This window comes from Gymnogyps californianus, chromosome 1 (genome assembly GCF_018139145.2).
Source record: "Gymnogyps californianus isolate 813 chromosome 1, ASM1813914v2, whole genome shotgun sequence".
Lineage (NCBI taxonomy): Eukaryota > Metazoa > Chordata > Aves > Accipitriformes > Cathartidae > Gymnogyps > Gymnogyps californianus.
The window spans coordinates 133,570,707-133,597,500 of record NC_059471.1 but is presented as its reverse complement, the minus strand read 5'-3'; the positions used below and the strand labels follow the sequence as shown (position 1 = coordinate 133,597,500).

The window sequence follows — 26,794 nt, the reverse complement described above, 5'->3', positions numbered from 1 at the left end:
GGAACTAGGACCTAATTCTCATCTGATTTTCAAACATATTATACTGGCTTCACAATGAGGAAACTAAAGCTTATTTCTTCCATGAATTCTGGGGAGCTGACTCAACTGAGAAAGTCAGATCTAGCCTGACAGTATACAAACAAGAAAGTTTGTACAAACATGGTTCTCTCATAAAAAATAATTTTTCATTCCTTTCTGCTTCATGATTGAATCTCTTATAACATACTGGTATTCTCACTCTGAATTTTCTATCTGGTGTAAACTTGCATAACTTTCCACAGTTATCTAAAGTGACTGCTGGAAAACATTGGTGTCAGGCATTTTTTCACCAAATTAGTTTCAAGGAAATTAAAAAGGTTGCTAGAAGTTTGATGTAGTAGAACACCAGATCCTCAGAGACACTATCACAACACAGCACATTAAATTACTGGCAATACTGTATACTACTTACAGGAGACTGGGTGTGCACTACAAAAGCAAATCAACAAGCAATTAATAGAACTGGTTGATACTAGAACAGATATTTTTCAAAAGGAAAATTAAATGCTCGTCCATAATTTTCAGCTTGGGTTTGTCTGCTATTTATATTGTTTGTTGCAGTGGGTAAAGTCTTATGGTTCTGGATACTTCCTTGACAAGGTAACTCATGCACTTGAAATTCAGGAATAAAATGAGTAGGGAATATTTTACTTTCCATTATTAATTGATAAGATTACTGTATTACTCTTAATAACTGGCAATTTTTAATGATGGCAATTTTTATTGATGAAAGTGGTCAACATTCAGTTTGAGGAAGATGAAGGTACTTTCATTTAGCTAGAACGAGGTTAGCTGTTTAAGAGTGGAAGTGTGAGTTGAGTGATTTTTAGAACTCAGTCCAGGGAAAATGAGGTTTCGTCTTTCCAAAATACATGCAGTACTAGTATTACTCTAACCAGATGTGGCCACTTTATTTGCATAGCAAACTTTTAATCCAGACTGGCCCCCTAAGAAGTTGGGAGCACTCTGATTCAGACTGGTGACACAAAGTATCAGCTGGTAAGAGCAACCTGATTGGAAAAGAGCAGAGTTCTCTTCTCCTTCCCATTCTTTAAACTCCTTCCTTTCACAGTTAGTAGCTCAATAGTTCATCTGTTGTTATACTGAAGACTCTTCATGTCTATAAGTTCCAGCCACGAGTTCTCTTTAGTTCTCTTTTCTCCTGAGAACTTTCACTGCCACAATTCTTTTGGAGTGAATTTAAGCACTGTTGACAGCTGCCAGAGTGACACACCTGCAGACTTTGAAGCCCTCTGTTTATACCTAGAACGGTCACAGTGTAAGCAGCAGCAGCAGCACAAGTTCCTCCCACCTCCCTTCACTTTGATGAAACATCTTCATAAGGCACCATGTGGGAACAGATTGTGCTGTCCCCAGCTGTATTGTATCTGTTCTGGAAACAGTGGGTTTTCTCTTGGTTCAGCCCCTTTTGCTGACTCTGCATTTCTCTAAACAATTAGGGGGAAAAAAAGAAAAATTTCCGTGAGCAACAAGATCCTTTGGCTCTGTACCTGGTTGCATTAAAATAAAAGTGAATGTGGGTCAGTGTAAAGTGTGTAAATGTAAATTTTAGTTCAGTTGTGTAATTTGTTATATTGGAGACCAAACTGCAGTCAGACAGACTGCCGAACCTGTCCAGGCAAGTCTCCTGCCAAAGGGGAGGGGTCTCCGCTTCTTCCTCCACAGTTTTCCAAGGACTTGCTCCTTGGAGAAGCAGGAGGAAGAAACAGAGATGAATACCTTCTGCAACCTCTGGAGCACACTGGATCCTTCTTATTTATTCTGACAATGGTCCCTTCACACACAATTCCTGTTGCTGGAAATCCAAACATGAATTGATTTGTGGTACGCTGTTTGTGTAGCTATTTGATGAAAGGCCATTCTGGGAATATACAGGCTCTGCACCAAAAATGCAGGATAACCAAGCTGAGGTCAACACCTCATTGTTTTAGTGCCTTACCCCTACTGTGGAGAAGAGTATCTTCTGGTCCTTTGCTTCCTTCTTTTTCTGAACCAAAAGCTGCATACACTGGCTGGCCTCTTATATCCCACGTCACTGCTGTTTCACACCACACCACTTGAATACACATGCTGTACAATAAATTCTCCTCCCAAATAGCTCCGTGTTAGTCAGAAGCTGCCAGTGACAGCAATAAAAATTAAAGCAGATCTAAACCAGAACAGAAATCTATTCCTGCACATGTGCTAGCACAGCACCAGTGCAGACACAGCTAAAAGCAGGGGCAAATGATACAGTCTAGCCAGCTATGACCTGTGCTGCTCTGCAGCAAAGGCAAGCTCTTCACAAAGAGCACTTTTAAACCAGAACTCTCTCACAGCCTCAGTTAAAAAAAGCCTGATTTTTTAGGTTGTTACAAAGATATCTTGTGTGCAGTGATTTGGAGGAGGACTGAAGACATGAAATAGAGCTTGTTGGAGATTATTTTTTTGTTAAGGGTTTTCAGTAGGTTGGGGGTATTTTTAGTATTTTTTTTAATTGAAGTGTTTCCATATCCCTGGAAATTTCAAGATTCCTTTTGAAGGAAAAACAATGTTTTCTGTGATACTGTTATTCTGAGAATTGAACATTTTTATTTGTGTGTGTGTGTTTCAATATGTTTAAAAAAAATACTTTTTTTAAAGTTGGAAGTCAGAAGAAACTCTTAGTGAAAAATCTGTATTGATATGGAATACTTTTTGCTTTGAACCTTATTTCAATTTGAATGTAAAAGTGTCTGTGTGTGTGGATTCTATTAAAGAGATAAGGTGGAATTCAAATGGCAGAATTAATTTGAAAAGTTCAGCCTTCTGTCTGCTTTACTAAATCAAACTGCCCGCTGATAAGTCCTATTTGCTTCTGTTGTCTGTAAGCCTAGAAGTAAATGTAGAAGCAACTTCTCCCGTGAGGAATTGTTGTAGTGCCTAGAATGAGGTGTTTAGTTTTGTATTTACATAAGTAAATTATGCAAAACTACAATTTACATATAAACCACACAACATAAATTAATCAGAAAAAGTGAAACAGTTATCTTCTCTTTCTCCTGAAGAAAATATTTTTTTATATGCCTTACTGTTGTCCAAGTGGTTGGCCTTGATAATTTTTTCTGAGTAGTCAGATATACTTGAGCATTCAATCTAGGAAAACAAGAAAAAAAGAAAAACAAGAGGAAGAGTAATTATGTGTTAGAGATCTCAGCTATATGAATAAAAACAAAATCTACTGAAGGCAGCAAAGACTCTACAGAGCATGTAACCATTCATAAAAAGTAAATCAAACCTGTGTGGGCAGGATCATGACCAATGATATCTTAATATTTAAACTGCAGTCTGTGTTTGAGTTAAACTGGCTCATATAGAAAAGATTGTTTTTAAAACTGTTGAAATGGGGAAAAAAGAGCTCCTAACTACAAAATTACATAATTTATTAATCATATTATTTAATATATTCCTGCTACTTCAGAATATTGTCTCCTCCCCCAGAAAATTCTGCTGAAGGGAATGAATTAGCATGGTGCTACATTTCCTCACATATTTTAAAACAAAATACATTCAAACTGTGAATAATGTTAAAATTCAAACTATGCCAATACTGATCTGTGTCAAGAAGCAATTAATTTTCTCCATGAAAAATCTATCATCTTTGGCAATGCATGCTATCAAAAAAGAATACAGACATTTTACACATAAGAAATGACTGAAATTATTGTATTTACAAAAACATCCAGATCTGCATGTCTTTTGCTATGACCAGTTCTCTGCTTTTACTAGGAAAGGAATTACAAAGTACCTTCTAGTTTTAGATTTGCCCTTAAATTTGTTAAAATCTGAGTTCTAGCATAAAAGCTCATGTTTGCAATGACCTTTGATATCTTTGAGAGATATACTGCATTCCATGAATCTCTCTGGGTTTTGTGCCCTTTTAAAATCATGAGGGCCAAAGTTGCTGGTAGTCACCAAATCAGTTCCTAATTTACCTCTTCCAAATTTGACATTAAACTGCCAATAATAACTGCCTTTGTATAATCCTTGTCCCTCTAATTCCCCTATAGGAATGTCAAATAGAATTACATTACCTCTAGTGAGGTGTTTAGTATGTCCAGTGAATTCCATTTAACCTCTAAAAGCCAAACTGTGCTTGACCTCTGTGATGGCACTCACAGATGGCAGGACAGCAGATGGAACGACACACAAATCCCTTATTCTTTTTATATAGACCATGAAACAACTAGACATAATAGCAGTCATAATATCAATCCCTGTCCCCATGGGAACATGAGCATTGATTCTACTTAGCTTGCCTGTGGATGTAAACCACTCCTTAAGATGTCTGACTCAATGGCCTGAATATAAACCAAAACTGGCATGTAGAAGGGAGCACCACAGTGCCAGTCCAGAGAGTCCAAGGAAGAAATCCCTTGGGGAAAACTTGTTCCTTTTTCTCCATCCAGCTTCTTATTCCCTCATTGTAAACTGTATAGACTATATGCCTTGTCTATACTTATAGCCATTATACTCAGTTTTCCTGTCTCTATTCACATCTGTCTGGCATTTTCAATTCCATTGCCTATTCTTTCTGCTTGTTTTGGATGATTTTTAAATAAAGCATGGGTATGTAGGTGTTTGGAGGTGGCTTTCCAACGTTTCTAAAGGAAAAGATGCAAAGAAATAAAAAGTTCTGTTCCATGAATGACTAGGAGTTTCCAAAAATCAGCTTCATTCTCAAAGAAGCAAAATAATAAAAAAACCCCACTCAAATGTTCCAGGAAGGAATATATATTTCAGAAAATAAACTTGGTTTAGGGTGGCTAAAGCTGTTTCTCTCTATTTTGACTTGGACTCTGTACTGTGGTACAATTTTATTTTAAATAGCAACTCATTTCAGAAAAAGAAAATACTGAATTCTGTAGGTGAAGAAATAGGAAAAAAATTCAGTGTTGTCAGGTTTTTCCCCAGTTCTCTTTCAAGTCAGTGATCTGCTCAAATCTGCCCGATTTTACGAAAACTGTGTGTTCCAATAAAGTATGTCTGTACCTCAGTTTACAATCATAGAATCATAGAATGGTTTGGGTTGGAAGGGACCTTCAAAGATCATCTAGTCCAACACCCCTGCCATGGGCAGGGACATCTTTCACTAGATCAGGTTCAAAGCCCCATCCAACCTGACCTTGAACACTTCAATGATGGCGCATCCACAACTTCTCTAGGCATCCTGTTCCGGTGTCTCATCACCTCCATCGTAAAAAATTTCTTTCTTATATCCAATCTAAATCTACCCTCTTTCAGTTTAAAACCATTGCCCCTTTTCCTATCAGGATAGGCCCTGGTAAAAAGTCTTTCTCTGTCTTTCTTACAAGCTCCCTTTATATATTGAAAGTCTGCAATAAGGTCTCCCCGGAGCCTTCTCTTCTCCAGGCTGAACAACCTCAACTCTCTCAGCCTTTCTTCATAGGAGAGGTGTTCCAGCCCTCTGATCATTTTTGTGGCCCTCCTCTGGACCCGCTTGAAAAGGTCCATGTCTTTCTTGTACTGGGGACCCCAGAGCTGGAGGCAGTACTCCAGGTGACGTCTCACCAGAGCAGAGTAGAGGGAGAGTATCACCTTTCTCAACGTTCTGGCCATGCTTCTTTTTATGCAGCTCGGGATACAATTGGCTTTCTGACCTGTAAGCACGCCCTGCTGGCTCATATCCAATTTTCCATCCACCAGTATCCCCAAGTCCTTCTCTGCAGGGCTGCTCTCAATCAGTTCATCACCCAGTCTGTACTGACATTGGGGATTGCCCTGATTCAAGTAAAGGACCTTGCACTTGGCCTTTTTGAACTTCATGAGTTTCAGACTGGTCTATTTCTCAAGCCTGTCAAGGTCCCTCTGGATGGCATTCCTTCCCTCAAGTATATCAACTGCACCACTCAGCTTTGTGTCATCTTCAAACTTGCTGAGGGTGAACTCAATCCCACTATCTATGTCATTAATGAAGATATAAATAGTAGTGGTCCCAGTATGGACCCTTGAGTTTCTTCAGCTGTATCTAGTTCTGTGTGTATATTCATCTCTACTTTCATTTTACTTCTCAGTCTTCAATCTAATGCTGTGAATGTCTCCTCTTTTACTGGGGCCTTTTTGTGAAACAGTCACCACATTTCCAGATTTCCTTTTCCCCTGGGCTGTGTCCTCATCACCACCTTTTTATCCAAATCAGCTAACATCTGACATGTGCCTTCATTTTATGTGTCTGTTTAACTCCTTCTTACCTACACTGTCTTGTTTTTCTGAAAATACCATAGAATTCAAATAGTTCTACTGCAGTGATTGTCCTGAATTTTGTATGATTAAATGCAGCAGATGAACCAAGGTTTCAGGGGATAATTGAATGTATTTTTCTGTCCCTCACTCACCCCTCCCAAGCACCAACAGCCACATGCCAATCCTATCTCTACATGTCTTACAACAGCTCCCCAGTTAGATGAAGATCATTGCACGATCTACTGTTATTCTCCCACAACAGTTAGGGGTCAGAGCACATGAAGAAAGAAGAAAAACTGAGGGAGCTGGTTCTGTTCAGCTTCTAGAAGAGATCCCCCCAATCCAATAGCTATCTTCAACTATCTAAAAAGTGCTTGCAGAGAAAACAAAGTCAAACCCTTCTCTGAAGTGCACAGTGACAGGACAAAAGTCAGTAATCATGAGCTGCAGCAAGGGAAATTCCTGCTGATTGTAGCACTGGAATAGGTGCTGAGAGAGGATTGAGAGTCTCCACCCTTGGAGATTTTCCAAATTGGACTGGACAAGGCCTTGATACAGCTTTAAACTAAGTCTACTTTGAGCAGGAGGTTGGATTAGATACTTCCAGAGGTCTTCTAAACTAAATCTTTCTATAAGTCAGTGATTCTATGATTTACACCTCTTGAAGACCCAGAGATGATTCTAGCAGTTGGCTGAGGTAGTGGCAAGGAATAAATTCCAACAGTGAGTAAAAGGGGATAAGAAGAACCAGACAGGGTAGTGGATGAATTTGAACCTTAAGAAAGGAAAGAGTGAGAAAGAGGAGAGTGATTTCAGAGGCACTGTAGTCAGAAAACCAACACTCTGCATTTGTCAACAGAAAATCACATCTAACTGTAGAGAAGAAACTGGAATATCTAAGCTCCATGTAATAACTCATGGCAAATGTTTGCTTTTTAAAAGGAACACTCGCAGTTTCCATTGGCACTCTTTGCCAATAGGACCATAAAGTCTGAATTTGACTGTAAGATTGCCATTGCCAGATGTCTGAAATATCTGCTTTTCCAACACAAATACAACTCCGCAGCTTGTTGTGTGACAGGGTTCATGGTGAGGTAGCTCATGTGACAAGAAGGTTGAAACTCTTAGGCCGTAGCAGAGGAGTTTCACACTTAAGTGAGTTCGTTTGAGAGCTAAGTTTCCTGGATAGCGCACCCCTCAGCTTCAGTGCTGAACAGTCCATGTGTCAGCTGACACTGGTGTGCCACTAAGCTTTATAAATGCCTGAGGTACAGCCTGAACCGTAAAGAAGTCCAAAGCAAAAAAAAAACCAAAAACCCAACAACAAACCTGTGGAAAAGTATTTACTTTTCTTTTACTGGGTGAATTTTCTGCCAGTGAGCTGGCTCACTGTAGAATCAGATCCCCAGTGCCAGCACAAGGGAGGGAGGAAGACCATATGGCCAGGGATCTGGGAGATAGGAACGTGGGAACACAGCATCATCATTTTGTATGTGCTTATACTTTTACAGCACTGCAACATCCTTGCGTGAGACCTGCATTCCTGCATCAGAGAAGGCTACAGGTTTATTCTCCCTGAGGCTTTGAGATAATAAATTGTGTACTTGGTTTACAAGAAATACATTCTAGCTGCCAATTCTGTATATTAAGCCTCATGCTTAAACTCCAGAACTTTTGCCAGCACCTTCTGATTTCAGCTATGTATATTTCCATGCTCTAGTCTGATACTCAGATGAGGCCCTCAGAATTAACATTGCATTTTGAAAATATAAGCCTGAGAATTGAACAGGAGTCCTTGTATTTCATGTATCATTACCAGTAATAAAGACACACAGTTTAGATACTCAGTGACATCAGTGTTTTCAAATGCACAGATGTAGCCAAGTAAGTTTTAGTAAACAATTTTGTCAAAGAAGTACACAGAGAAAGAGAATCTAGTTCCCCTTTTCTATGTTGTGTTGTGTCTGCAGGGCAAACAGAAATCCAAAGCAAAAAGAAATTGTATTTGTCATTTTAGAGTTAGTACAAATAACTCTGAATATATTTAGGAAGCAAATCTATGCTCTTTTTAATGACTTCTCTGCAGAGAACTGCACATTCATGCTCCTAAAGTTCAATGTATTTAAGGTAATCATTCTCTTCTGCCTCTGAAAAGCGTTATTGTTGGCACAGAAAACATGCACATGCTTTCTTGCATGACTTGCTGAGTTGTAATGTACAGGGAAAAGCATATTAAAGAAATTTGTTTCCAAGACTACAAAGTTGCAGAACTTAAGAATTTAAAAAAGCAAGATAGTTCCTTTGACCTCTCTGAGTAGGAGTGAGTCCCTTTAACATTTTTTTGCAAACAAGAAGAAATGTGGATATGTACCAGATCACCAAAGATTCCACACAAGAAAAGACATTATATCTCGATTTGGAAAATGACACTACTGCAAGTCATAGAAAGCAACAGAACGCCACTGAAGTCACTGTAAATCAAGACATACAAGAGCTTGGAGAGAAGAATTTCAAACCAAGACAAGTAAGAAAAGGCAAATCACCAAGCCAAATTCTCAGGCATGTAGTGATAGGACAAGGGGTAATGGCTTTAAACTGAAAGAGAGTAGATTTAGATTAGATGTAAGGAAGAAATTCTTTACCGTGAGGGTGGTGAGGTACTGGAACAGGTTGCTCAGAGAGGCTGTGGATGCCCTATCCCTGGAAGTGTTCAAGGCCAGGTTGGATGGGGCTTTGAGCAACCTGGTCTAGCAGAAGGTGTCCCTGCCCATGGCAGGGGGGTTGGAACTAGATGATCTTTGAAGGTCCCTTCCAACCGAAACCATTCTATGATTCTATGAAAATGCACAAACAAACTAAAAATATGAGAGAAAGTCTTCTTACCCCATATACCTTCTTGGCTCCTGCCTTTGCAGCAAACATGGAGAGGATTCCTGTGCCACTTCCAACATCAAGGACAAGCTTATCTTTAAAAACATGTTTATTGTGATACATTGAGTTTCTATAGGTTAATGTGCGCACTTCATCCTTTAACATTTCCTGTGATGAAAAAAAGCATTGTATTATTATTTGAAGTGCTTATATGCGTTCAGCACTGCTGCTGAATGCATTCCCTCATTATAATTTACGCATTATTAACACACAAGCTGAAGAGTTTTTCAAGTACTTTGGGGTGCACACATCAAAGCAACTGTAAAATGCTAGCTACTTAGAACTGAATTATTAAGAAGCAGCATGATGTCCTTTGCACAATTTTATTTCTTTAAACATTACTTCACTGTTACAATTGACAACCAGAATGTAGTCTAACCACAGCACTGCTTTAGGCATAGACAGAAGCCATACAGAAATCCAAGCTTTCCTTTTCTCCTAAATCATGCACAACCTAGAGCCTCAGCAGAGGGACTTTCTAAGGTTCTTCTTTAAACACAAAAGAAATCGTTCCATAAACCATTAGAAGACAGCAGTCTTGATAGCCTTGCCCAAGTGATGCAGGAAGTCCACAGCAGAGCTTAGAGATACTGTGCTGTATGGTACTCCCTTACTGCTCTTCTGTTCACTCATTTATATGACCAGTTTCCAGAAGATATTAATGTATAACCTAGACCACTATGTCACTATTTTAAGTTGTCATTGTTAGGTGCTGATTTTTGCTTCATTGATAGCAGCAGTACATGCATTTCATTCCATTGACATCTTGCTCTCAAATGTGCATATATCAGTCAAACTACATCAACAAAGAGCACCGAGGTCAAGATCCAAGTGCTATTTTTAAGACAAGTGTAGGCCATTCAATGCACACTTTAATTTTCTCAAAATGTTTCTGTTGTTAGCTCTAGAAGGCTGAACTTTTGCTTATACTACTGCCATCATTTTGTAGTTTAAGCAAGTAGGCAAATGAATTTTTGAATTTCAGGATAAAAAGAACCAGTTCACTGCCCAGCAGTCTGAAGTACTACTGCACTGGATTGTTACATTGTCAGCTGCTCACTTACCTGTCTTGGCAGGACACTACATGTACTTAATAACTGTAGATGAATAAAAGGCTATTTTTATCATCATAAAGCATGGTTTGGTATCAGGCAAAGAGGCAGAAGAACAGTCCAACAACATTGGAAAGGTGATGGAGCACACCCTCACAGAAACTCTTTCTAAACATATTAAGGACAAGAAGGTGATTGGGAGTGTTCAGCATGGATTTGGAGATGACTGACCACCTGATAGTTTTCTATGGTGAAATAATGGGCTCTGTGAATGAGGGAAGAGGAGTGGATGCTTGTTTATCTTGGTTTTAGCAAGACTTTCAACACTGTTTCCCATAACATCCTCACTGAAAAACTGATGAAATATGGACTACATAAATGGACAGTGAATTGGACTGAAAACCAACTGAACTGCTGCTCTCAAGGTGTTGTGATCAGCAGCACAAAGTCCATCTGGAGGCCAGTCACTAGTGGTGTCCTCCCAGGAGTCAATACTGGTGCCAATACTGTTGGATACCTTCAATAATAACCTGGATGATCGGACAAAGTGCAGTCTCAGCAAGTTTGCAGTTGATAGAAAAGTGGGAGGAGTGGTTGATTCACCAGATGGTTGTGCTGCAAATCAGAGGGACCTCAACAAGCTGAAGAAAGAACTGACAGGAGTCTCAAGAAAGTCAACAAAGGAAAATGCAAAGTCCTTGTCCTGCGTTCGGCTGGGATAGAGTTAATTTTCACCAGAAGCTGGGAGGGGGCACAGCCAGGACAGCTGACCCGAATTAGCCAAGGGGAATATTCGATACCATATGACGTCATGCTCAGTATATAACTGGGGGAGCTGGCCGGGGGGGAAGAGGGATTGCGACTTGGGAACGGGTTGAGCATCGGGTTCTGGGTGGTGAGCAATTGCATTGCCTTGTGCATCACTCGCTTTATATATTCTTTTATTAGTATTATTTTTATTATTATTTCTTCTCTCCTTGTGTTGTCCTATTAAACTGTCCTTATCTCAACCCACGAGGTTTTACCTTTTTCTTCCGATTCTCCTCCCTGTCCCACCGTGGGGGTAGGAGTGAGCGAGCAGTTGCATGGTGCTTAGTTGCCACCTGGGCTTAAACCACGACAGTCCTGCACATGGGGAGGAATAACCTCATGCACAGCATAGCTGAGGACTGGCTGTCTGGAAAGCACTGTTTGCCAAAAATCACCTTGGGAACCTAGTGGACAGCAGTTTGAACATGAGCCAGCAACGTGCCCTTGCAGCATTTTGGGCTGCACTAAAAAAAGCATCACCAGCAGGTCAAGGGAGGTAGTTCAACACTGGTGAGACCACATCTGGAGTCCTGTGTCCAGCTCTGGGTTCCCCAGGACAAGAGATGTTGGAGCAGAACCAGTGAAGGCCCATGAAGAAGATTAAGGGATTGGAGAATCTGACATGTGAGGAGAGATTGAGAGAGCTAGGATTGTTCAGCCTGGAGAAGAGAAGGCTCGAGGGGATCCTATCAATATGTACAAATATCCGTCGAGTGGGGGAGGAAAGAAGGCAGACACAGACTCTTCTCAGTGGTAACCAATTAAAGAATAAGAGGCACAAATAACATGAACAGGTTTTTCAGAGCCTTGTCCAATCAGGTTTTAAATATGTCCAAGGATGGAGGCTCCATAGCCAGCATTTTACCAACCTCCCAGTAAAGAATATTTTTTTCCAGTTCAGTTTGTGCCCATGACATCAACCAGCTCCTTCAGCCCTGGTGGAGACAGCGCATCAGGTCCCATAGACTTATGTATGTCCAATTTAAGTGATCCTTCTCTGTTGAGGGTGTCTTCCTCATTCTAGACTTTGCCACTCATCTTAGGGACCTGGGATTCCTGAAGGCAAGTCTTATCAGTAAAGAAGAAGTAATCAGAACTGAAGAAGTAATTTTCCATGTCCTTTATCACCAGATACCCTGCCTCATTCAGCAACAGTCCCACCTTTCCCCAAGTTTTCATTTTGCTGTTAATACACCTAAAGAAACCCTGTTTTGTTACCCTTCCCATCCCTTGCCAAATTCATGTCCAGATGCAACTTAGCTTTCCTAACCCTCACCCTGAAATTACTTCTGGGTCACCTGACCCTTCTTCTACCTCTTGTATGCTGCTTTTTTTGTTTGAATTTTGTCAGGAGCTTCTTGTTCATTCATGCAGGCCTCCTGCCACCGCTGCTTGACTTTCTGCATGTTAGGATGGACCGTTCTTGGAGGAGGTGAGTCTTGAAAATCAACCAGTTTTCCTAGACCCCTTTTCTCTGCAGGACCATCTCCCATGAGATTTTTCCAAGCAGATCCCTGAAAAGGATGAAGACTGCTTTCCTGAAACGCAGGGTTGTCAACAAGACAAAAAGCATGGATCTTGAGAGAGCATCCATGCTCTCAGGATCCTGAACTTCACCGTCTCATGGTCACTGTAGCCAAGTCTGTCCTGACCATCACATCTCCAGCTGGTTCATTCTTTTTAGTAAGTATCAGGACCAGCAGAGCACCATCCCCACCCCCCCCACCCCCCCGCCATTGATTTAGGTCATCTGTGCCAGGAATTTATCATCATGCACTACAAAAATGCCCTGGATTGCTTATGTCCTGTTCTGTGGCCTTTCAGCAGATGTTGGGGTGATTAATGTCTTCTGTGGACCAGAAATCAGACGCATGTCTCATGCAGACATGAGACTTCTTTCAGTTATCTCAAGAAGACCTCATCTACTTCTTCTTCCTGCTTAGGTGGTCTGTAGCAGACACCCACAACAATGTCAACCATATTGGTCTGCCATTTAATCCTGACCCATAAGCTCTCAGCTGGAACATCACCTGTCCCATAGTGGACATGATTCCATGCATTCAGCTGCTCTGTCTCCCTTCTCACCTTCCCAGTCTGTCCCTCCTAAAGAGCCTGTATCCAGCTATTGTGGCATTCCAGTCGTGTGGGCAATCTCACAGCATCTCTTTGATCTCTGTGAGACTGCAGCCATGCAACTACACACTGACCTCTAAGTCCTCCTCTTCATTTCCCAGGCTACATGTATTAGTGTACAGGCACTTCAGAGAGGCTCTCTGTCATGTTGATTTTCCAGAAAAGGTATGAGACCTTCCTCCATAGTGCTGCCTCTTGGTACTTCCTTTTTTTGTGTGCTTACACTTGGGGTGGGCCCCTTCTGCTCTGTTTTATTGACTGATTATGAGGTCTTGTCCACACCACTCTGCATCTTTTGCTTACTGACTCAATCCACCACTTCCCCATGTGACTGTGGGTCATCATCTCTTTCCTCTACCATTCTTAGCTTAAAGGTCTCCTCACCAGGTTGGCCAACTTGTTGGCAAAGACACTTTTGGCCTGATTTGTCAGGTGGATTCCATCTCTTTCTAGCAGACCTCAATCCTCAAAGAGAGTCCCATAGACATAAAAGCTGAAAACTTGTCATTGACACCAGCTGCACAACCAGTTGTGGACCTGCAGGAGCACTTCTCCTCAAGTCTTTATTTGTACTGTTAGAACTGAGGCAAAAAAACACCTGGCACACCTTGCTGTTGATTATCATCCTAAGAGCTGTGTAGTCACACTTGATATGCTCCAGGTCTCATTGGTGCTCATGTGGAAGAGCAGCAGTAGTAATCCAAGGCTGGTCTAAGGGCTGGACAAATGTCAGCAGCCTCTCCACAATGTCGCAGATCCAAACGCCTAGACAGCAGGTCCTGTCCCCTGCAGGAGAGAGCCTTCCACTACTATCACTTGTTGCTTCCTCCCAATGCTTCTGCATGACTCAGGGCCAGCTGGCTCTGATGCTTCATTGGACAGAACTTCCTGCCCCTCATCTACAATGAAGGCACTGAACCTATTCTGTGGCTAGAGATCTGCAGGTGGATCAGGAGCCTTTGTCCTGTTGCCAGAAGTCACAAGTTTCCAGCCTTCACCATCAGACGATTCTCCACTTCCAAACCTGATAAGTACAGACTCTGACTGCCCCTCCTTTCAGTACTGTTGGGGATTTAGGCTCTTGTACCTTCAGGATCTTGGAGAAGATCCAGTCAGTCTCTTCCTCATGTCCCTGATGCTGTAAAGTCTGCCAACCTCCTCTAGCAGCTCCTTTACTTGTTGACACAGATCCTCTACCAGTGCACACCTCCTGCAGGCAAGGAGGCAACCTCCCACTTCCCAGCCTCAGCAAGACGCCCCAGGTACTCCCTGCACTCCCTGAGAACTACAGAGCTGCATCCTTCCATCAGGAGCTCAATCTGATTTGAGGTCTCTGATGTGTCTTCAATATTTCTCTTAGGTCTCCTTCCCACTCAATTGTTCCTCTATCTTCTTCCATTCTTGGATTGAACTTCTGAATGCTACACTGGCAAGATGTAACTGGCAGATAGAAATCTGTTTATGTATATGCCCCACAAACAATTACTAGAGTAATGGAAATAGATGCTGTTTGCGATGTGGTTTGTGAAAAGTGCCACTGATTTCACATTGTTGGCCTTTTTGCATCCTAGTCTTTAAGTTTCCATCCTCTTGGGTCACGTAAATATAAGATATTAGTGTCTTCTTTAGAATTAGTCTACAGTCAACTTTTTGATAGTAAATATGGTCCACTGTGTATTTTGAATTCTTTCCAGGAGTGTATTTACTGGAGGCTATTGGGCTATATGTTCCCATTAATGCAGCCTGTGCATTCAAGTAACATGCCAGGAGTCAAGAAATTACTTGGCTTCTCATGTCAGTTGAGTAGCTGTTCTGCTGGCATCTGTGCTCAAATATGCAAGAGAACAAAAGACCTAACTAACTTAGCACTAAGGTAGTTGCCATGTATGGTTGGGTTAGTTTGCAGCCCTCATAAATGCACTAAATTGATGCACTTGTGAAGATCACCACTGTACAGATAGCTAATATAAGCTCTGTGGAGAACTCATATGCAAGGATCTAAGTGGGACAGAGGTTTTGAGTACAGGTCTCTAGAGAAGTGGGTGATATCTTTGGCACTTAACCAGATTATACAATATTCTGAGGAAAAGCAGAGGAATATAATCATGAGCAAGTGGGAGGGGGATAAATAACTAATAAATCAAAGAAAACATTATTATTATTATTTTTTATATTATTATTATGTAATAATTGCTGAAATAAAATTAACTATTACCTCATGAATTCCAAAGTGAGCATAGGAATCAAAATAATAATCCCTGGATGTCATCTCTTCTGGATTGATGAGCTTTGCCATCTTCCCTCGGCCTGGGCAGCTTGGTTGCAATGGGACATGTATGACAGATTGAACTGGCTTTGGAACAACAGTAGGCTGAGGAGGCTGGGCTGGGCTGGGGCAAACCTGGGAGAACATGGAATATTGTTAAGAGGCATCATTAAAAGAAAACATTTCTCTTTCTGTCTAGCATAGTGATATTATTGTAACTAGCTAGGAGATAGTAAGACCAAAGTACCAAAGATACACCTGGGGTATCATAAGTGAAATTTAGGCTGCCTTCTGTTCCTGACTCTCTAACTTATTTGGTCTGTCTTGGAAAGTTTCCTTAATGGCTTTTTCCTTGATGTTCCTCTGCAGATACCTACATCAGTGCAAAGCAATGGTAAATTATTGGTGTTGACTGAAGTGGGTGACTCCAAACATTGACACAAGGCAGTTGAGAGATAGGTTTTCTCCTTTAGTGTCTTTTTCTGTCAAAGTGCCACAGCTTTGTTGGGAGGTAAGTTGTAATAAATAAATAGTTCCCCTGCAAAGAAGAGCTCATAATCAAAGGATTCTGAACACAGTATTGCCAACAAGAAGGACGGGATTCACAATAAATTCTTAATTGTCAGATAATGTGCCTGGCTGTATTGATGAGGTAGGTCTGAGAATGCTCACAATATCTCAAAGTCCCTGACACTATCTGAAAGTCTCTCAGCATGTCCAGATAGCACTGTAGGGAGCTGTGTGGAATATGTGATCCCTTAAGTTAGTTTCCTGTCGTTGGGAAATGCAGGAGTTATGTGTTACCAACGCCCTCTGGCTCACTGCACTTAATTTTTCCTTGAGTATTGCATCTCCAACACCAACATTTCAATAGAGCCAGAATGCTCACACCCCCTTGACTCAGATTTGACACTTGTAGCATCTAAGAGAGAAGACAGAATATTTCACAAACATGAGACACAGACCATGGTCTGGTCCATAAGTATATCTACACTTTTCATCCTTGACATGAAGAAAAATGCTGAAAACTGAGAAAGACTGAGCAAGACGCTACAGCTTCACATATGCACTAAGTCACCTGCAAATTATGGGTCAACAACTTCATATGTTTAGAAGGTCAATCCTACTTAAAATATGTCACCTCCTCTTGTACTTCTTTTTTATTTTCAGATTTAGTAGTTTCCCAGTGGGGACCAGATTTGCCTGAGCCTCTCCTAGGTACTTTCATAAAGTTCACTCTATCTTCTATAGCCTGATACTGCGAGACATCAATCCCTTGTAGTCTCTATGAATAGCATCAATTAGCCTAGTTCAGTTTGCTTCAATAATAAAAAAAAAGACCACTTTTTTTTCCTTTGTTCATTTGAAGATTTAAATGTGTCATCTTTCGATGGTGTCTTTGGTCCGTCTGTGAAAAATGAATACTAGTGGCTTATGTTCCTGTAACACCTTTCATCCCCAAAGATCCAGAAGTGCTTTATTTATATGTGTTTTCTATTTTTGATGTTTTTGACTTTATCACCTCACCTAGTTCACCTCCCACGCAGAATACAATTGTTCCCAACTGGTATTTGTATTTCTGTCCTGTCTAGTTGTAAAATGTCCATCTGCAGTCATTTCTCTTAAAAGACTATTTCACCGCCTGTTCATTGCAAGCAACACCTTGACAGCTCATTCTGTCAAGGTGTTGCTTGTAATATTCAACCCTTCCAAATTTAATCCTGATACTTTTAATTACATACTTGAGGTTATATCCTAACATTTTTCTCCATTGGTGTACACACTATCAAATTTTTGCAGTTACTTTGCCCTGTAGTCCTTTCTGTATTTGTCTGCTGGATTATGAAGACTTAAACTGTAGATGTTCAGAATTTTGTTTTAATTCAATATGAACTCTGTCAGGTCTTACACTTTTCTCCTAAATCTTGTCCTCTGCATCATTTTACAAACAAAATATGTAAATATAACAGTCACTGAACTCTTCTTTCTGTTCCTGTCTTAGGTGAGACGGTCTCCAGACACAAGATAGTACATCACAGTCAAATACTCAAAAGCTACCTACTGGACAGAAGATCTGTCAGTTTTTGTAAATGAAACCAAAGAGGTATTAGTATTTCTATTGCTGTCAAACTACAAATTCAAATGTGGCTTGCTGTACAATAGAAAGCATTTTCTACAGGAAAAGAGACTAGTCTTAAATCTTCTGTCTGGATCTCAGGCAGTATCAGTTCTGCTCCTGGCTGCATGGAATTTGTCTAGACAGGGTTATCAGAACAAGGCTTATTCTGACTAAAGATACAGAATGAAATTCAGCAACTCAGGCTAGGAAAGCTGTCTGAATGATTTTTTTTGCTGTAAAAGAATTAACATTGTTATCTCATAGTCTGCAAGACAGCTGAATTCTGCTACAGCCAAGGAGTGGCAAGATAACTTTTACTCAGCTACTGAGGCAGTATTAGACCTTTGACTCACAGTACTTTTCAGGTTTATCTAAAAAACCTGAAGACTTACTGCTTTCAATTGTCCATCTACATCTCTGCCAGAGAGTAGATATCCCATGTAGCAGAAGTAGAAGCCCATTAGGTCTGCTTCTCAACTGTCTTAGTTTGTAGCCAAGCAGCCTGTAGTAAAATGTGTTGATGGTGGTTGTGTAACAATGTTAGGCTGTGAATACTATTAGATCATGTACTGTCCATCCTGTGCTATGGGTATCATAGCCTTATGCAGAAGAGGTAACAGAAAACCGGATAGGAGTGGTGATCTCAGCCAGCAGCACTCTGTCACAGGGACCTTAAATCAGCTACTTCATTTCTGTTTTAGGCATGTTAACACAACACAGACTTTTCAAATTAAAACAATGTAATTTTTTGCAGCATCTTATCCTGGTTCTCTTCTTAGTAGCTGGTACAGTGCTGTGTTTTGGATTTAGTGTGAGAATAATGTTGATAACATGCTGATGTTTTAGTTGTTGCTAAGTAGCGCTTATCTTAAGGACTTTTTCAGTTTCTGTTGTGGTTTAACCCCAGCCAGCAACTAAGCACCATGCAGCCGTTTCCCCCTTCCCCCTCCCAGTGGGGTGAGGAGGAGGAAAGAAAAAAAAAAGTAAAACTCATGGGTTGAGATAAGAGCAGTTTAATAACTAAAGTAAAATATAATACTAACACTAGTAATAATGAAATATAATAATAATAGTAATGAAAAGGAATATAACAAAAAAAAGAAGGGGAGGGGGGAAAGAAAAAAACCAGTGATGCACAATGCAATTGCTCACCACCCGCTGACCGATGTCAGAGCTGCGATCCGCCCCTCCCGGCCAGCTCCCCCCTGTTTATATACTGGGCATGACGTTCCATGGCATGGAATACCCCTTTGGCTAGTTCAGGTCAGCTGCCCCGGCTATGCTCCCTCCCAGCTTCTTGCACACCTGCTTGCTGGCAGAGCATGGGAAACTGAAAAGTCCTTGGTTTAAGATAAGCGCTACTTAGCAACAACTAAAACATCAGCGTGTTATCAACATCATTCTCACACCAAATCCAAAACACAGCACTGTACCAGCTACTAAGAAGAGAGTTAACTCTGTCCCAGCCGAAACCAGGACACTTTCCCATGCTCTGCCAGCAAGCAGGTGTGCAAGAAGCTGGGAGGGAGCATAGCCGGGGCAGCTGACCCGAACTAGCCAAAGGGGTATTCCATGCCATGGAACGTCATGCCCAGTATATAAACAGGGGGGAGCTGGCCGGGAGGGGCGGATCGCAGCTCTGGCATCGGTCAGCGGGTGGTGAGCAATTGCATTGTGCATCACTGGGTTTTTTTTCCTTTTTTTCCCCCTCTTCTTTTTTTGTTATATTCCTTTTCATTACTATTATTATTATTATTATTATTATTATTATTATTATATTTCATTATTACTAGTGTTAGTATTAAGTTTTACTTTAGTTATTAAACCGTTCTTATCTCAACCCGCAAGTTTTACCTTCTTTCCCGATTCTCCGATCCCACTGGGAGCGGGGAGGGGGTTGGGAGTAAGGGAGCGGCTGCTTTGTGCTTAGCTGCTGGCTGGGGTTAAACCACGACAATCTGTAATACCCACTGCTATAATTTCTGTGTGTAGCACTGTAATTCTGAAACTCCAAGGCAAGGTCACAATTACAAGAATAATTTTGTGAGTGGGGTTCAGCAAATCCCTCTGTCATAGATTTGCTATAGACACTGTGAACAATTTCAGTCAAGAGTAACTCATGTCCTATGACAACAAATACCTGGGGAAAACATATAAACACAGTGGACACTTACAAAATAAAGAAATGTAATGAAAGCTATTATTTGTATCAGAAACAATAAAGTCTTCAGGGGTACAGCTCTGTGCTTGCTAAACTAGAAACAGCTAATCTTTTAGGGATATGGTATAACTGCTTTAGGAGAAAACATGCCTCCAAGAGAAAAGCTATCAAGGAAAGACAGCCTCCTGTATTCTTTCCAGAACTGAAAAGAATCCTTGATACAATTTAGAAGCTTAGCACATATATACCCTACCTGTCAGAAACAACTCAGCTTTTGAGTAACTCCTGAAAAGGGAAAGCATCTGGGCTGGGGGTAAATCTCACATCAATGAAAAGAATCTAACAAATTCTTTCTGAATAAACCATGTTTATTACAAATATGGATTCCAGCCAGCTGCACACAGTTCCAGAACACTGGCCGCTGCTAATGCAGATGAAGTTTGAAAGAATGCAAGCAGCTGCCTCAGAATCCATTTATCACTGTGCTAAACGTGCAGCCCTCTATTTTTCCATCTCCCATTTGCTACTGAAGATAGAGTTGGAGGGTCTGAAGGATCTGAGAAGCAATCTTTTTCCACCATTGCTATGGGAGTTTTTCTACCATTGCTCGGTCCTGCTGCTCTGTACCATTTCAACACTTAAGTCAAAGGAAATTATGGAAATATTTTCCTACTTTTAAAAATTAAATACAGTTTCTTTCCTCTTTGTGGACAAGGATGGTAGATTATAGATGCATCAAAGGTATTAGCACAGGACCGCTTCTTTAAAAGCTTTGAATTCTTACAAAAGGCAAGATTCATAGCTCTCATTCATTTCTCAAAATCTCACATCTGAACATCTTGACATAGGTTTCTAAAACACACTTCAGTGATGGATGTGACTTTCAGATAATGTGGAGCTGTCCATGTGCATCAATGGAAACTGTTGAAATCCTTCTTTCTTGAAAACTGGACCTAAGTCAACCTGGACTTAGGAGGCTATCTGGATGTACAATTCCCACAATACAAGAGAGAACTGGGTATTCAAAAATCATAGGCTATCTTGAAAATTTGAGCCTTTCAGATATATCCATTTGCCTACAGAGACGCAAGATGGTGAAATATGCACAACTCATTTTTTAGGAGGCTTGTGACAAAAGCTGAGGTGTGTAGAGTAAAAATAAACTTGAATTTCAGTGTTCATTTCTTGATATTACTTTGGAGACACAGGGCTGGAGGTTAAAATTCCAATCCTTGTAAAACTGTTGTTCAAGCTGCAGTGTTTTCTCCTTGACAAATTCTTAGTTATTTATGACATTTTTATAGCATTGAAAAGGTTAACAGTATCTTCTGTCTGGAAATGCCTACCCTTTCATTAAGAGACTACACTCACTAAGAATGGAATTCTAGTTTAATATGATTCAATTTCAGCATTTTCTTATTTTTAAACAAATTATTTTATCGTATCTAAACGTTGATTTTACTTATTTCTTGGGCCAGATAGCTTTCTGTGTCAGAACTACTAGAATAGAATATGCCTAGCACCATTTTCATTAGTGTGAGTTTAATAATCTACACCTTTAGCATGCAAGAGATTATCACCTGATATGCCGTCACCATAGCAGTTCCAATAATACAGCTTCTTCCTGCTGCAGAGATAAAGGCATAGCCAAATATAAGAGGTATTTGGTATCCTCCTGCCAAAATTTAGGCTTACTTCTAGAACAGCTTCTTGGAAGTCATTACACAATGGTATAGGCTAAAACTTCCCTTGACTTCTTTATCTTGTATCATTTTGAAATAAATCTTTTTCCCAGGATTGTGGGAGCATATCTTAAGTGATCTTTGGATTGAGCAAAGAGTCTGGTCCGTTATCTGAGAAGAGAAGTTTTAATCTGATTTTCTGAGGAAATGAAGCTGCCACAGCATCTTGAGGTTGTCCAACCCCGTCTAATTTGAAAGAAGAGTGGAAATATCAACACATTCGTATTCCTATACATTTCTTGAAAATCAGAAATTAGGTAGAAGGACAGCCAATTTGATGATCCATTGAAATTGAAGCAGCCAGATTCAGTTGTCATTCCTTCTACTTGCTCTAGATTTATTAAGCTAACAACTGGTTTGTGTTACATGTGTAATGTGTAGTCTCCAGACTAACCATACTGTATGATCAGTAATGAAGACGTAGGAAGAAGTCTAGGCAGAGCTCAGAACTAAGTTGGGAGATGATGGGATAAAAAGCACATACTTGCAGGAAACAAGGTTTCATTAGCTTCTCCACTCATGGAAAAACTTTTATGCTAAGGACGTGAAGTTCACAAGGAGTGTAAAATGGCCAGAAATCAAGGGGTTCCAACAGAGACCAGATGAGACAAACATTCAACCGCAGACAGACATTACTGCTTGGAGACAAGGATGTTATATATGTCTGCATTAGGTACATGTTTTCAGGAAGTAGGGCCATCAAAGACCAGTAAAGAATGTTTGCCTTTCATTGTACATTTTGTTTTTCTTAGTGGAAGCTTTATGCTGTGATATTTCTCAAAATCAGGATGAAATAGCCAGTTCCTCAGCAGCTATAAATCTATTTTCTGCTTGAGAAAAACTAGGTTCAGTTTCTTTTAAATTGCAGATGAGTTCAATGCAACTGCAAATCTCTCTAAACTCTAATACTGCAAATCTAGCCAGACAGACTGTAAGAAAATTGGGAGAAAGAACTGATTCTTAAAACTGCTTGCTTTGAAGCTACTCCTTTTTCAGCCACTTTGAAGTCAAGCACTGCTCTGAACTTTCTACATGGAGTGTCTGAAATGCCAGATCAACCTGTCGTAGAAAAACGTGTGCATTCATTATCAGCAGGAAATTCATTGTCCTTTACAGACAAGTATAGCTTAGAGTACATTACATTTGCTACATGTTATCCCTAAGGTAATGGTGATAGTAAAAATATTGTGAAAACACTGAGGCATGTTCTGAAATCCGAGGCTCTATTTTTTGCTTTAGAATAAAGTCTCTGTCCAGAACACCTGAGACTGAGCAGTCATACAAGGAACTTGATTATACACTAAGTGTCCAAATCCTCAAAAAGTCAAAGTAAAAGATGCAAGAAGGTCTTCAGTATGATAAAGGCATGGTTGGCCTATTTAGGCTGCAGCAGAAATAACACCGAGTAGCAAGAAGGAATGCAAAGATCACAGAGGTTTGCAAATTTGTTTCTTGTTTGAAAGTTAAAAAGGAATTCAGATATCTAAATGTAAATACAAGATAGGAACTGTGATACCTTTGAGGATCTGACCCAGGGTACTATATACTGTCAAGATTCTTAATGGTGAGTATGTATTGGGGAAAAGCCAGAATCTTCTTAGTGACAGGTCACAAATTAAGCAAGCAAATTTCCAGTTGGGTATAAGGGAATAATTCTTCCCCCTAACAGAGGTTAAGCATTGAAACAAATGCTTAGAGTATCTGTGGGGTCTCCAACCTTGTAGATTGCAAAACTCAGCTGGAGAAGGTCCTTAGCAGCCTGCTCTAGCTTTAAAAGTTATCTTTTATCTGAGCTGGATGCTGGACTAGATGACCTCCAGAGGTCCCTTCCACCCATATTATTCTATGATAGTAAGTCATGGACAGTTATATTTGTACTATGCAGGAGATGATACAGGTGGCAATGGCAGGATAAACTTATAAACCTGAGCCTAGTGTAGATTATGGGGTGGGTTATAAATTTGGGTTTATAGATTTGTACACACAATAGGAACAGAACCTGTTTTCATGAGATTAAAGAATGCACACTATGAGAAGAACACGAGGACAAGACACTCTGGAATGAAAAGCTTTTGAAGCTACATGTAACAGAATTGGACTGAAATGACAGGAAATGAGATGGCAGAATGTAAGGATGGGAGTGATAAAAGTCTGAGCAGTTCTAGACCATTCTGTGTGTCAGTGCAGGTAATAAAAATGCTCTTCATCCAACCTGCCCTCTTGACTGCTTACTGCACATTACAGTGCAGCTTGGGTACAGCAGCAAAAAACAGGTGACAAATTGCAGTTATGGATGTTGACGTTTAATTGAAGGTGTGTTCCTTTTTATAAAGATGGAGATTTTGCAATGCGTGTAGAGTACAAGGTCCAGTACAGGGCATGAACAGTCCTAGTTCAGCATAGAACAGAAGGAAATATGAGAGAAATGTATTACTATTAACTGAAATTTACTCTTTGCAAAACACATCATGAAAGGATAGCAAAGTGTTATTTAAAAAGTGCTGAGAGGTACCTTTCTTTAGGAGAAGGTTGCATTTTGATTATCTTTGGCATGTGATAGACCTACTGCCTATTATTGTTCTAGATTTTTTGTCACAGATTTAACTGCAACACCTTCTCGGTTTACAAGATCCCCGTTACAAGGAACAGCTGGAGTAATGCCTTGTGCTTTCACCTATACTCTGTTGTGTAGAGCAGATGGTCTATCATTAGACGCTGTTGCCCATCTGTTTGAAGCCCCTTAAGCCTCGTGAGGAGTGAGCTAAGTTGCACGGTGAGGAGTTTCTCAAGTGCTGGCTGAAGTCTCAAACCTCCTTCTATTGAAGTCAGAGAGTTTCGCAGCTTCGGCTCAGTGGGGAATCATGTTTTAGAACCGTTGCCCTCTGCTGGATAATATTAAAAGTGAAGTACAGCTGGCAGACGGCTAAATTCATTCTTCATTTCATGAGGTAGAGACTAAGTTACTGCAATCAATCATCTGGAAACGAATCTCCACATATAACCATGCTATTCCCTCCAAATATACAGCATATGGATTTGTTACAGTGTAATGGTCTCTGTCACATGAGTTGAGAATCTGAAAAGTGGAGAATTAAATAGAGGAGAATTTTAAAACTCATGAAGGAGGCAAGCTGTGATGTTCTGTGGCTAGATCTTCTGTGATTTTGTTTCCATTCTTCAGTGTAATCAGGAATGGAAGAGGTGGATATACTCAAGCACGCTGGTTATTTTGACACAAGATTGACACCTATAAGTAAATCTGGCAGGCTGAGAAATAAAGGCTGGACCATCAGGTCTACGGTGTTTCTGAGAGACATTCCAGACTTCTCAGCCTTTTTCTGGCTCAGTACCATATATCAGGACAGTTAGGAATAGCATGCTTTCTAATAGAGCTCTTCTGAATTTGGTGCTTTGCTAAGAAGTATGGGCTTTTTAGTTGTTGTATGTTACAGCAGCCTTCCTCCTGTTCCAGAATTCAGTCGGAAAAGTTGACTCTGGTGTGTAGATCACAGAGCAGCACAAACTGCAACCAGCAGCCTCACAAGGCCAGCAGCTCTCTCAGGTTGCAGCTTCTGGTTTTGTACATATTTACAGCTACGTCTGACGTGGTAACACTTCAAGTTCCTGCTTTCCACTGGGGGATCCCATCCCTTTTAAGGATTCATGAAAGGCAAATAAAACCAAATGATGAAAAAAAAAATCCTTCCTACCTTCCTATTGTTTTAAGCCTCTCCTTTTTTGACTAAAGAAGGTGAGAACTTAATTTAATTTCATCATTCTTCATTCATTTGGTAGAAGCTGAGACATTCCAGTAGTGAAAAACAGGAAGTTGCCTTAACAGCTGGTCCTCAGGCTATCAGTGTTGACTGGCTGAAATTCTGATATCATCATGGGAATTTAAAATTAAAAACTGAGGTCAATTGTGAGAGCTAAGAATGTTATTGCCAGCCATATGTTACATAACTAATATTACTTCTATCAAAATTTGAAGTGCACCTAATACCTAAAATAGCCATTAAAGACCAGGGAGCACTTAAATTGACTGATCACCATGGAATACTTTTCCTTCTCTTCCATTCAATTATCCAGGAAAAAAAGCAGTAGGTATAAACTATGTTGTATGTTTTCCTGCAACAGAATTTCCTTCTGAGATTTCTGGTTTTCAGCAGTTTTGACAGATCTCTTCTCTTTGCAGTACTACATCCAAAACTCTAGAACAAAAGCAATCAAGATGCACAGATATAAGAAGGAGAAACAGCCTGTTGTTCTGGCAGGGCTATTAGAGGCTTAGATTTTGTGGTAGTTCAGAGGGAAGGTTTGAGGTATGTCTATTGCCTGTCTATTGTTGAAAGTGACAAAAGAGGAAAAGCTGATAGCAGAATTTTCCATTTGAATTAGGCTATAGCCTCTGGGAAATAAAGAGCTTTTCCAAGTTTAGTGTAATTTTATTTCTGATTTGCCTTTCAGGGAGTTGGACAAGGGGAATAAATATCTCTGCATTAATAAATAAAATGCATCAGGTCTTCCAGCTGATTTTAAAATATTGGTCACAAACTCAAGGAATCTAAAAATAAACCATATCAATTTCATTCCTGGGCATTCATTGCAGAGTCACCTCTATGTTTGGTAGTGACAATTGTTAACATTAAATGCTTACTACTTGCACTGATATTGATATTTTAATGTCCCATCTGGCCTGATCGGGCAAGCACTTCTATACCAACAACAAGTAACACTCAGCTATGGTGTTCAGAGGCCAAACTCACACTACCACTTCCAACTCCCATTCAGGTTTGGCATGGCAGAGTGAGAAGGATGCAAAGGTGTCATATTGCTGGAACAGTCTTTCTCTTCCCCTTGTATTCTGCAATACAAGTAGTCAAATAGCACCAGTCTTGCCTCATTTTTTGAGCTGGGATGGAAACCCTCAGATTTATGTGTGGCTGTCTGAGTGGAGTCTTCAAGTCCTGTCAATCCAGCACTAGTTCTAGGGCACCTGGGTACTATGAGGCAGTAGCAAGAACAAGGGTAATAGTTCTTCCTGTGTGCACATGAACACTGATAGTTCAAGGTTCCTGGTGAGTAATGTTCTCTACTGCTTAGGTAGATTTGTCACTTTGCAATCAAATAGGATGAAGAAATTGTTCCATGCTATGTTTCCCTGGGAGTAGCTCAAAGCCTGTATTGTTATTTAGCAAGTCATGATTCAGTTCCTTTTCCTCGTGTAATGTGGGGCTTGGTAAATAATGAGGCAGTTTTCTAGGACTGCCTTTGCACAAACTTGAACTAGCTGGGAGG

General features: G+C 40.3%; 1 protein-coding gene across 1 annotated transcript in view; it reads right to left on the bottom strand.

Moving 5' to 3' along the window:
• The window catches only part of PRMT8 (protein arginine methyltransferase 8), a 71,138-nt gene that overhangs the window by 18,179 nt on the left and 26,165 nt on the right, over window positions 1-26,794 (bottom strand). The window contains exons 3-5 of the mRNA XM_050911277.1: window positions 15,424-15,609; window positions 9,166-9,321; window positions 3,111-3,174 (exon numbers count right to left, since the gene is read on the bottom strand). Of these exons, the coding sequence (XP_050767234.1) occupies window positions 3,111-3,174; window positions 9,166-9,321; window positions 15,424-15,609 (406 nt within the window). The remainder of the gene's footprint in view (window positions 1-3,110; window positions 3,175-9,165; window positions 9,322-15,423; window positions 15,610-26,794) is intronic.